We start from the raw sequence: 13,642 nt of genomic DNA on the forward strand, positions 1-13,642 counted from the left end.
TGTCTTATAAGTCCATGTGGGCTAGGCATCCTGAAAATGCAAGACACTTTAATAATAAAATCAATCAAATCAACCTTTACTTGTGAATTTCAACACAGAAACACTGATGCTGATCTTAAAAGCAGCCCTCGCTTCAGGTCATCAGTAACTGTATTAGACAGTAATAATGTAGATGTAATACCTCAGCATGTCCACCAGAGGTCAGTGTCTTCTTACACCTCTCACAGCGCAGGCAGGGTCGGTGCCAGTTCCTACCCAGGGACATCACCTTCTCTGCTGCAGAGACAGACAAACACCTCACTATGATTACCTCATTCAACTGGCATGTCAGGATCATTAAGAAAATGTGCACAAGGTACTGTGTGGGTCAGTTGGTAAAAACGTGGTGATTGCCACACTGAGGTCTTGGGTTCAATTCCCACAGTGATCACATACCAAAAATGTATGCACTCACTGTAGTTCACTTTGAAAATTTAAGAGTCTGCTAAGTGACCACTTGAACTATCAGTCCAACATAGAAAAATAAATATAAGAAAGCACATAATGCATAGTTGAGTGGTCAATGTTTATATCATAAATCAATCATGAACAGTCTGACCAAAACTTACCAAAATAGACCACCTTTTCACAGCCAGGACAGAGTGACGTCTCTCCAGCAAACATCCTGGTCTGAGGGGGAACTACTGGCAAAACAACAATAGCTAGAGGTTATTCACCCGACAGAAACAAATAAATCAGCCTCAATTAAACTCATAAATTAACCCTACATAAACTCACATTTGATTTTCTGAAAATTACCAGACAGCAAACATAAGGACAAACCAGTGCAAAAGACACAAACTCAACATACCAGTGATCAAGTCCAGCTGATTAAATAAATGTCATCTCCTACTTGACATAATTAATCAAAATATAAAAAAATTCTATTCAGGTTAACACATAAACTCTGTTTTCAGATTAAACAGTGGCATGATACATAACAGAAAGTTTGGGTTTACAACGTTTTACAAAAGGCAAAATTCAACAGATTATAAATCATTATAAATTTAACATCTTGCGATCAGCAACTACCCCACCCATTCCTTCAAAATAATTTTAATCTCGAAAGGAAACGTTAAACCCAACAAGTTTGTTTGTTAAAAAGATCTGTTGAAAGTTCTAACATGAGTCAATCTTGAATCTTGTAATCAGAGATAGTTGTTTGAAGACGCATGGCTCTATTTTTGGCTGGTTTAAGGCGGCGCTAGAGTCAAACGCACGTTCGTTTTGGAATTGCGTCAAGTAAAAACTGGCGTAGTAGCATTTTCTAGTGCTAAAACCAGGTTCGGCAATTTACATGTTTTATAACAGCTCACTTGCGCTCAGATGAGCGGGTGTATTTTAGTCATGTCCTTAAAAACTTGACCCAAATTGCTCATTTCAGGCAGCGCTGATAGGGACATTTAACACCAACCAAAAGCTGGTTATATAACACCAACCAAAAGCTGATTATAGAGGTAACGCAGTTGGTAATGGCTTGAATTTTGACTTCGGAAACGCAGCCTATCCAGCTGTGATAAACACTGCTCATATGTGCATGGAACAAGAGTAGAGTAATGTGCTTTTGGTGCCATTATACTCCCTATTTAGAGACATAAACTAATTTCTTGCCCATTTCGTTTTATTTGATTAAAAACCAAGCATAGCCTACCCCCCTCCATGATGTATACTGCATGGTCATGCCCATCATGAAACGAGAGATGAGAACCTCGGTGAATACTGCAGTGATGCCAATTTAGCAATTTTGTTGCTAGATATAGCAACTTTGTAGACTACCCTGGCAACTGTTTTTCAAACAGCACCTAACAACAAATTTAGCTACTTTAAAACATTTAACTTTTAGCAACTTTTGAAAAGTGACTCAAATGTTAAAATGCACACGCAGTCACAAAACATGTGCCTTTAAAAAATGTTTTCTATAAACAACAAATCAATACAGAGAGTACATGAGGGAACACAAGTATTTATAAATTATATATAATGGACAATTGAGGTTGGGGGTACAATATCACCTTACACAAGGACCTTAAGGGACATACAAACACTTATAATTCTAACAGCTTTTTTTGTAAGTAGAGTATTTAATTGTCTTAAAACGTAGTTCAATTTCTTTTTGTAGGGTAAGAGCGCGTTTTTTTGTTTGTAAATTTACATTTGTGAATATCAAATTTGGCCAAAAGAATAATGAAATTAATTACATACCACCTTTTCAGCTTATTCCAATCGTAGGTAAAGAATCCAAGCAGTACATCCCTCCACAATAGTGTAAGATCTTCATAAACGTGTTCAATTATAAATCTACTGATATCTTGCCACAGTTTTCTTACATGAATAGAATGCTAAAAAATATGCAACACTGTTTCTGCGTGGTCATTACAAAAGGAGCAATTTGAGTTGATGTTTTCCTTAAACTTCTGCATAAATTGTTTGGCAGGATATTATTTATGAATAATTTTAAAGGAAACTTCCTTAATTTTGTTAACAAGTAGGTATGTGTGTGGCAGCATCCAAACTTCTTTCCAACAGATATGATCAACAAATTCATTCCAATAAGGCATGACATAAGGTATAGATACAACATCCTGCTGAAACAAGGATCGTATCGCTCTGTTGTTGAATGGACCAAAAGAGAAACAAATCTTTCCTACTGATGAGTCAACAGGGTCAAGAGAAGCTAGGCTCTGAGGGTCAGGTCTTGACATGTTCCTGAATAATAAAGCAATACCTGAGGGAATGGCATCTAAAACAATTGCAAAATCTTTAGGTGTTACAGGGACCTTGTAAAGTGATAAGAATTCTTTATAACTGAGTAAAAGACCCTCTGCATTTATCAGTTGGCTCACCAATAGGATATTATTTCAGAACCAATATTCTAAAAACAAAGAAGTAGTTTTATACAATATATCCCGATTATTTCATATATAATATCTGTGTGGAGAAAAATTGTTTTTATAAATTAAGGACCATGACAAGAAAACCTGCTGATGAAAAGCAGAAAGTTTCACTGGAACTTTGTCAATATTATAATTGCAAAACAACATTAAGTTAAGGCCACCAAAAGTAGAGAAGACATGATGAGGAATAAAATTCCAGATAGAAGTGTGTCTTCTTCGGAATTGTTTTATCCAATTGATCTTAAAAGTATTATTTAAGGTAGTAAAGTCCAGAAAATTCAGCCCACCATACTCATAAGTGTTCATTACAACAGTTTTCCTAATGTAATGGGTAAGTTTCTCCACAGAAAGTTGAAAAGCATCTGGTCTATCTCCTTGCTTATTTTACGGTCAAGATATAAAGATAGAGTGCCATATGTTAGTCTAGAGATACCTTCAGCCTTGGTTATTAGGACTCTACCTTTTAAAGATAAGTCCTTCTGTAGCTATTGATTTAGCTTCTTCTGTGGTTTTTTAACAAGAGGGTTCAAATTTAGTAAGCCTCTAGACTTCTGATCCTTTGTAATGGTTATGCCTAAATATGTAAGTTCTTCTTTTACTGGAATACCATAATATGAAGGTGTCACGCAATCTTTGACAGCCATGAGTTCACATTTATTAATGTTAAGATATAGACCAGACACTTTGGAAAAGTATTGTATCACATTGATCGAAATGGGATTTGGTTAGTGTCTTTCAGAAAAAGTGTAGTATCTTTCTTCCATTTGCAAATAATCGCACCAACTGTTGTCACCTTCTCACCAAGCTGCTTGGCGATGGTCTTGTAGCCCATTCCAGCCTTGTGTAGCTCTTCAATCTTGTCCTTGACATCCTTGCAGAGCTCTTTGGTCTTGGCCATGGTGGAGAGTTTGGAATCTGATTGATTGATTGCTTCTGTGGACAGGTGTCTTTTATACAGGTAACAAACTGAGATTAGGAGCACGCCCTTTAAGAGTGTGCTCCTAATCTCAGCTCATTACCTGTATAAAAGACACTTCGGAGCCAGAAATCTTTCTGATTGAGAGGGGGTCAAATACTTATTTCCCTCATTAAAATGCAAATCAATTTATAACATTTTTGACATGCGTTTTTCTTTTTTTTCTTTTTATTCTGTCTCTCACTGTTCAAATAAACCTACCATTAAAATTATAGACTGATCATTTCTTTGTCAGTGGGCAAACGTACAAAATCAGCAGGGGATTAAATACTTTTTTCCCTCACTGTATACCCATGTGGAAAAATTATGCGGCCTGTAAGTGTGACATAGCCAATTTAAAACAAGTTGATATTTTGTTTCGAATTTGATTGCAATTATCTGTTCTCTTTTTAGGCCTGATCAATAGTGAATTTAATCTTGCTTATTGACAATGTTTGGCATGTCCATACTCGGCCATAATGCAATTTACAGTATGCCTAAACCCATATATCAGTGTGAATGCTATTGAAGCCATGCAATCACTTAGAGCAATGTGGACTGGAAATGGGTTCACGTTAACATATTTAGCAAAGATCGGCCTACATTTTGTTATTTCATTTCTGTAAGCCACTTCACAAACTTTATACAATGGGTGGTTCTAATCCTGAATGCTGATTGGTTAAAACCGCATTCCAGCCAGTGTCTATTCCACAAGTTACCACCTTAAAATACATAATTACTCTGTTCCATCTGACTGTCAAACCACTGTCAGCCCAGCCAAGCAATTTATAAACTTGATCGGCACTATAAAAACCTTTTAGATATTATCTCACATTTCTTTTAGACTAACATTTTGTTTTCAACAGCAGAGATTTGTATAAACCTTGCTGTCTGTCTCTCCGACATTTGCAACATTGTTTCAATATTCAAATTAGATCTCCAGCTCTCCCATAGTAATGAATGTGTTAGGAGGAGACAGACAGGTAGGCAGCATTTCTCAGCCAGTCAAAATCATGAATCAGCTGGCATCATTTTTATGGATATATACAAAGAAATGTAAATTGAAAAAAGGTACAATGAAATGAACTGCAGCTAGTTAGCAGTCTTTCCAGCTTCAGTTTGAAGTGGTTTTGTTAGCTGTTGGCTAGCTCCTCTGAACAACAGTGTCCTGATGAGTGAGCACATTTTCTATACAAGGTGAAATCGTGCCTCATTAGCTCATTGTTATGGATGTATCCAAATAAATGTCACTAGAAAACAACTTAAACAAATGCAGCTGCTGTTGTTATTCTGTCTGTACTGTTTGACGTGACTGTAAGTTAGCCGTAGTTGGCTAGCTAGCAAGCAAGGGATAAGAACGTTGCCAGCCAGTATGGCAATGCAACATTTAGAACGAACGACTTGGTCACATCCATAGATACAGAACAAAAAGACTGAACGACTGAGTCGCGTCTCTAGCAACCGAACCGATAGAACAAACGACTAGCTGGCTTGGGTAGCAACCCTAGATTTGTGTCAAGACTATATCTTGTGGAAGGATGAAATAGTATAAATACATGAATTAAAATACAGTTTTTAATGAAAATATGTCAAAGATTATTTGAATATGTTGGTAACTTCATTTTGGGCCTCACAACACCCGTGCTCCAAACACCGGCTTCTCGGGCATTATCTCTTAAATGACAGACTAACATTGGATTTGGAGTTGATTCCAAGGAAATACATAAAAAACTGTAAATACACAACTTGAAGCAACCACATATTTGGCCATGGAGTACGTTCTGATTGGCCAGTGAGGGGGCAAGCCTCGACTCACCCATAACTTGTTTATTCATCAAAACCCAACGCCAGCAAGTGCACCAATTTGTGACAGTGAAATTAGCAAAAATATTTCTGACACGTGTGAATCTATTGCGCTACCACCTGCACTTAGATTTACCATTGCGTTAGGTTAGTTAAAATAGAGTCCATTGTCAAAGTTAGACATACACTGAGTATACAAACATTAGGAACACCTTCTTAATATTGAGTTGCACCCCCATTTGCCCTCAGAACAGGCTCGATTTGTCTGGGCATGGACTACCATAACCTGTTCAAAGGCACTTAAATATTTTGTCTTGCCCATTTACCCTCTGAATGGCACACATACACAATCCATGTTTCAATTGTCTAAAGGCTTAAAAATCCTTCTTTAACCTGTCTCTTCGCTTTCATCGACACTGATTGAAGTGGTATCAATAAGGAATCATAGCTTTCACCTGGATTCACCTGGTCAGTCTATGTTATGAAAAGAGCATGTTTTGTACACTCAGTGAATGTTGTACTGCAAATTACTTGAAAGTTCATCGTTGGTCATGTTTTAGGGGGTTATATGTATCTTAAAAGATCAGATACATGTCAACCTTTTTATATAACTCAAAGTATTGTGTCCATGTTAGAACACTAAGTCCCTTGTCAAATGTGAAGTGTCACTATACAAAAATTCCTCATTCCTCCCCAGTGATGAACAGAGATAGGATCATTACAAGTGTGTCTGTGTGTGTGTGTAACCCTCTCTCTACTGCTTTATGTTGCTATAATTAACCCTTCAAGGTCATACTTGGAGCACTTGGTAAGGCCAGTTAATCTGAGCAGCCCTGATAAAAAGGACTCGTTCCTGTGTGTGTATGTGTCTATACACTACATAGCCAAAAGCATGTGGTCAACTGTTCGTCAAACATCTCATTCCAAAATCATGAGCATTAATATGGAGTTGGTCCCCTTTGCTGCTATAATTGCCTCCACTCTTATGGCAAGGGTTTCCACTAGATGTTGGAACATTGCTGCGGGGACTTCCATTCAGCCGCAAAAACATTGGTGAGGTCGGAGCACTGATTTTGAGCGATTTAAGGCCTGGCTCACAGTTGGCTTTTCAATTCATCCCAAAGGTGTTCAATGGGGTTGAGCTCGGGGCTCTGTGCAGGCCAGTCAAGTTCTTCCACACCGATCTCGACAAACCATTTCTGAATGGACCTCGCTTTGTGCACTGGGGATTGTCATGCTGAAACAGGAAAGGGCTTTCCCAGAACTGTTGCCACAAAGTTGAAAGCACAGAATCGTCTAGAATGTCATTGTATGCTGTAGTGTTAAGATGTCCCTTCACTGGAACTAAGGGGCCTAGCCCGAACCATGAAAAACAGCCCCAGACCATTATTCCTCATCCACCAAACTTTACAGTTAGCACTACACATTGTGGCAGGTAGCATTCTCCTGTCGTCCGCTAAAACCCATATTCATCCGTCGGACTACCATGTGGTGAAGTGTGATTCATCACTCCAGAGAACGTGTTTCCACTGCTCCAGAGTCCACTGGCGGCAGGCTTTACACCACTTCAGCTGACGCTTGGCATTGTGCATGGTGATCTTGTTGGAAAGGTGGCATCCTATGACAATGCCAAGTTGAAAGTCAGTACGAGCCATTCTACTGCCGGTGTTTGTCTATGGAGATCGCATGGCGGTTGGCTCGATTTTACACACCTGTCAGCAACGGGTATGGCTGATATAGCCGAATAGACTAATAGCTGTCCACATCGTTTTGGCCATGTAGTGTATGTACTGTATGTGTGTGGGAGGTGGCGAGAGCTAAGGAGGAATTTTGTTTTTAAATAAGACTATGTTAACTCTAAACTCCCTTAATAATACTATTACTACCACTATTACTACCCCTGGCCCCAGATCTGTTTGCGTGGTCTTCCTATGGTATTGATTGCAATGACAATGACCCTATGAGATAGCAAAACAGCGCAAACAGATCTGGGATCAGGCTACCGTCCCTTACCTTTGGGTTGGTTCCGGGTGACCTGCATGGTGGTCCATGGTGTGGTGGGAGATCCTTCTGATGGGCTGTCAAAGGCAGGTTGAGGAGTGTCGTAGATGTAGGAGCCTGCCCCTCCAATGTTCACACCTGGAGGAGAGGTTATTAGGCAGCCATTGTATTATGTGGTATTATGAGGCGCTAGAGTTTGAACTTAGCCAAAGTACCAGTGTCTTACAACTAGTGCCATGGAACCATTGGTTACTCTTCTGCTGTACCGAAATTTGGTTGTCAGTGTGTTATATTAAAAAAGGAAATGCTTTAAGCCCCAGTAGAGGTCCTACTGCATAACTCCCACCTTAGACGATAGGCAGAATTGCAGAGGAGGGAGAAGCCAAGGGGAAATGCCTGCTGTTTTTCAGTTGGGTTTGAGGTTCCTTTATCCAAACAACCAGAATCAAACCCCACCCACATCCTACCCAAACCACCAGAGACACACACATTCCAGACAAATTCCTTGTTTCTGTATGTATGTACTGGGTCAACTCATCTGAAATGCACATGATTAGAGGGTAATCTCATTCTTTCTAGATCATCTATAAAGATAGTAAAAATCATTTTCATAGATATGAGCTGAAGTTTGTCAGATGAGTAACCGTCATTACTTTACATTAAGCTTCCCCAGTCTAATGACTCTCACCTATGTATTGGCCCCCAAACTGATAGAACCCAGGTGCCATCTAGGAAATTAGATGTTGCCACCTATATTTACCATCCATGTTTTGTGACACCCCCACAGCAATCATATGATAAGCAGGCATAATACTATAAGGTGATAATTCTTGCCATTTTTTCGAAAGTGACTTAGACCTTTGGTTCGAAACATTACACTCAATAAACTGCGGGAGCTTTCAACAGTTAGCAGATACGGTGCGTAGTGAAAGTCTACACACCCTTTGCACAGTCTATACATTTTGCTGCCTTAGAAAAAATTCTGAAAAGCGATTCAATTTGATATTTTTCCTAGCAATTTTACACAACCTACTCCCCATTTTTAAAGTGAAAATATTAGTTTTAAATGAAGATGCCTTGATTGCATATGTCTTCACACCCCAGAGTAAATACTTGGTGGAAGCAGCTTTGGCAGCCATTACATCTGTGAATAATTGAAAATAACTTTATACCAAATTAGGTTAGGAAACATACACTGTATATCTATTGTTTTTGTCAAAATTGCTCAAGCTCAGTACATTTGGTTGGGAATCATTGATGGACAGCAATATTCAAACTTTGTCCCAAGCAAATTGAAGTCAGGACTGAGACTGGGCGTCTCAGGAACACGCACCTCTTTAAAACCATTCTGGTGGGTCTTTTGCATTAACATATATGTAATTGTCCTTCTGGAAAGTAAGACTTTATCCCAGGGTTAGGTTTTCAGAAGACTGAAGTGGGTTTTCCTCAAACGTTTTACCTGGGGTTTGCTTCTTTCATGTGTATTTTGATCTTGACAAACTCCCCAGTCCATACTGGTGACAAGCACACTCATAAATGATGCTGCCATCACAATACTGGAAAATACAGAGGGTTGATCCTGTATTGTGTTGGATTTGATGCAAACCTGTCATTTTCTATGTTGTCTTGCAGGATTACTTAACAGGCCTATTGCAAACATAATTGATTATTTGCAGATTATTTTTTTAACACGAGCTTCCTTCTTTGAATATTGCTGCCATTAATGATTCCCAACAACTTGACTGAGCTCGAGCAATTTTGACAAAAACAATGACCATAAATTGCCCCTAGAATCTTATTTAAAAAATTTCACAGCTCTAATTGCTGCCAAAGGTGCTTCCATTGAGTACTAACTTGGGTGTGAAAGCATACCTAATGAAGACATGTTCATTTATTTTTTAGGAAAATGTTCTATAATCTTTCTTTCACTTTGACAATGTGAAGTAGGTTGTGTAGATTGGTAGGAACAAAATCAAATACAATTATTTTTTAGATTGAATGTTAAGGCAGTAAAACGGGAAGACTGTGCAAAGGGTGTGTAGACTTTCACTGGCGACTATATCTATCTTTCCTCCAGTTATTAAATCTGTCCCTGGGTTCATACACTACTAAACCACCATTCCAGTCATCTTGGGAACGATTAAAGCATCACATTTGGGTAATAATCCAAGTCTTAGTAGTGAAAGGACCCATAGGGCTTTGGGCAAAAGTTGTGCACTATATTTATTTGATTTATTTTACTAGGCAAGTCAGTTAACAACAAATTCTTATTTTCAATGACGGCCTAGGAACAGTGGGTCAACTGCCTGTTCAGGGGCAGAACGACAGATTTGTACCTTGTCAGCTCGGGGATTTCCAACGCTCTAACCACTAGGCTACCCTGCCACCCCAAATATAAGGAATAGGGTGCCATTTGGGATACAGAGCATGTCATAATTACCCAGAATAATACCCAAATGTCTGAATGCACCCCCGTCAGACAAAAATGTTATAAGCTTATATGACCTTTTTTTAATTTTATTTTCACTTTTAAAAGGGAAGCACCTCAGATTATATCAGAGTTTATTCATGCACTCACAAACCCAAATGTGTATGTATTTCTTCCAGGTGAAACTCGTGAATACTCAAAATCCATAATTACTAAGTGTGTAAGCCTATGTGACGTGTACACCAAAATTCTGAATCTACTTTTTTAATGGCACACACAAATCATAGGATTTTGGTGTGCTTCAAAATGTTGTCACAGATTTAAGCAACTTTGAGACGAGGCCTACTTTTTATGCAACTTTCAAACTTTTCTATTGAAGCAACTTTAGGAAATGAGAATCCACTGGCCAGGCTGTATAACACCAGGGCAGGAGGTCATTATAGATATATAAATATCCATCTGGTCCCCACACAGCACACTGAGGATGTCTTGCACTTTGATTCATGGGAAAGGAAATGCCTTGTGTGACCGTATAGCATCCGGTATAGTATAGGGGTGATGAAATGTTATAATGTTTTTAACATTGTTGTCTTTATCAATCAAGTACTTTTATGGCTGTTTGTGTGAGTGAGGAAATTAGTACATTTGTGCTACTGAATATGTGTGTGTGTGTGTGTGTGTGTGTGTGTGTGTGTGTGTGTGTGTGGAGTGTGTAAAGTATAGATGTAGGATCTAAATTTGAACAAGTTTGCTACAGCAGGAAAATAAAAATGTGAATTATATATTAGGTGGATTATAATTAATGGACATTTTCGTATGGGTTGATACATTTTCCGTAAGTGAAAAAAAGCCAATTAAGTTTATCCTATCTATTATTGGTCTTATTGAATTCAAGCTATAGCGATTATTCCGCACACCTGAGATGTTTTTTTAACAGTGACCTCTTACCTTTGGGTCCGAAGAGAGTTCCGTAGCATGGTTTGTGACAGTAGGGCAACCCATCATGCTGGAAGACAGACCATGTCTAATATTAATAAATAATCTATTATCATAATAAATAGCTGAATATTGGTAATTAAGAAAAACTAAAAACAGAGGAAGTCTCCTCCAAACAATCTGCAGGTTTAGTGCAACTTCCGTTAAAACTATTTACTGAAACAGTTCTACTTATTACTGAAATAAACTGTTTACTGAAACTGAAACTACTGAAACATTTCACAATTCACTGAAATGGAACATTACAGTCAGTCAGTGTCAGTATAAAGCATTAGGGTTTAAACCAATCAGACAGAGGTTATATTTCAGGAGTGTGACTGCTGACTGGTCACTGGCTTCATCACAAATGGCACCATTTACCCTCTAAATGGCACACATACACAATCCATGTCTCATGGAGTAAAAATCATTATTTAAACCGTCTCCTCCCCTTCACCTACGCTGATTGAAGTGGATGTAACAAGTGACATCAATAAGGGATCATAGCTTTCCCTGGATTCAGATGATCAGTCTACAGTGCATTCGGAAAGTATTCAGACAGCTTCCTTTTTCCACATTTTGTTACGTTACAGCTTTATACTAAAACGGATGCAATTATTTTTTTGTATTTTTTGTATGTATAAATGTATAATGTATAAAAAAATATATATGTGCATAACTATTCAGACCTTTTACTATGAGGCTCGAAATTAAGCCCAGGTGCATCCTGTTTCCATTGATCTTCCTTGAGATGTTTCTACAACTTGATTGGAGTCCACCTGTGATACATTCAATTGATTGGACATGCTTTGGAAAGGCAAACACCTGTCTATATAATGTCCCACAGTTGACAGCACATGTCAGAGCAAAAACCAAGCCATGATGTCGAAGGAATTGCCGTAAAGCTCAGAGACAGGATTGTGTCGAGGCACAGATCTGGGGAAGGGTAACAAAACATTTCTGCAGCATTGAAGGTCCCCAAGAACACAGTGGCCTCCATCATTCTTAAATGGAAGAAGTTTGGAACCACCAAGACTCTTCTTAGACCTGGATGCCCAGCCAAACTGGGCAATCGGGGGAGAATGGCCTTGGTCAAGGAGGTGACCAAGAACTCCACCAATTTTTTATATTTTTATTTAACCTTTATTTAACCAGGTAGGCTAGTTGAGAACAAGTTCTCATTTACAACTGCAACCTGTCCAAGATAAAGCATAGCAGTGTGAACAGACAGCAACACAGAGTTATACATGGAGTAAACAGTAAACAAGTCAATAACACAGTAGAAAGAAAAAAAAAGAAAAGTGTATCTATATACATTGTGTGCCAAAGGCATGAGGAGGGAGGCGAATAATTACAATTTAGCAGATTAACACTGGAGTGATAAATTATCAGATGGTCATGTGCAGGTAGAGATACTGGTGTGCAAAAGAGCAGAAAAGTAAATAAATAAAAACAGTATGGGGATGAGGTAGGTAAATTGGATGGGCTATTTACCAATGGACTATGTACAGCTGTAGTGATCGGTTAGCTGCTCAGATAGCAGATGTTTGAAGTTGGTGAGGGAGATAAAAGTCTCCAACTTCAATCAGGCCTTATGGTAGAGTGGCCAGACGGAAGCCACTCCTCAGTAAAAGGCACATGACAGCCTGCTTGGAGTTTGCCAAAAGGCACCTAAAGGACTCTCAGGCCGTGAAAAACAAGATTCTCTGGTCTGATGAAATCAAAATCAAACTCTTTAGAATGAATGGCAAGTGTGACTTCTGGAGGAAACTTGGCACCATCCCTACGGTGAAACATGGTGAAGGCAGCATCATGCTGTAGGGATAGTTTTTAACTGCATGGACTGGGAGACTAGTCAGGATCGAGGGAAAGATGAACGGAGCAATGTAAAGAGAGATCCTTGATGAAAACCTGCTCCAGAGGGCTCAGGACCTCAGACTGTGTTAATGCCACATTTCAGATTTGTATTTTTAATACATTTGCAAAAATGTTTAAAAAAAATCTGTTTTACCTTTGTCATTATGGGTTATTCTGTGTAGATTGATGAGGAAAATAAACAATTTAATCAATATTAAAATATGGTTGTAAGTTAACAAAACGTGGACAAAGTCAAGGGTCTGAATTCACTGTATGTCATGGAAAGAGATCTTAATATTTTGTATACTCAGTTTGTGTGTGTGTGCGTGTGTGTGTTCACGTCTGTGTGTGTGAGTGTGCGCATGCATGTTTGCGAGAGCCAAGGATGGTATTTGTTTTTTAATCAGGATAATATGCTACCTCAAGCTCCCCTAATAATAATCCTGTTACTACCCTTCCATTGCTTAAGGCATAGGTAGAAACTTTATAATCATTTTTTGGGGACTGCAATTTGCACCACTTCGTTGAATCACCCATATAGGAATCAGGGTGCCATTTGGGAGCCATTATCTTTCAAATTTAAATGAATGCCTTATCCTCCTGACCGCTTCAAGTTAATTATGGAGGAGCTCTATCTGTCAGTCTTAAAATGGACCGAGCAGAACAGACAGAGAGAGCAGAGAGATCCTT

At 38.6% G+C, this 13,642-nt stretch overlaps 1 protein-coding gene across 2 annotated transcripts in view; it reads right to left on the reverse strand.

The window, feature by feature from the left end:
- The window catches only part of LOC135512215 (cysteine-rich protein 2-like), a 29,361-nt gene that overhangs the window by 1,581 nt on the left and 14,138 nt on the right, over positions 1-13,642 (reverse strand). The window contains exons 3-6 of one of the 2 annotated variants that reach the window (XM_064933992.1): positions 11,069-11,126; positions 7,705-7,830; positions 609-680; positions 182-276 (exon numbers count right to left, since the gene is read on the reverse strand). In XM_064933992.1, the coding sequence (XP_064790064.1) occupies positions 182-276; positions 609-680; positions 7,705-7,830; positions 11,069-11,126 (351 nt within the window). Of the gene's footprint in view, positions 1-181; positions 277-608; positions 684-7,704; positions 7,831-11,068; positions 11,127-13,642 lie in introns of both variants that reach the window. The other variant, XM_064933991.1, reaches the window with a different exon arrangement.

This window comes from Oncorhynchus masou, chromosome 24, assembly GCF_036934945.1.
Source record: "Oncorhynchus masou masou isolate Uvic2021 chromosome 24, UVic_Omas_1.1, whole genome shotgun sequence".
NCBI lineage: Eukaryota > Metazoa > Chordata > Actinopteri > Salmoniformes > Salmonidae > Oncorhynchus > Oncorhynchus masou.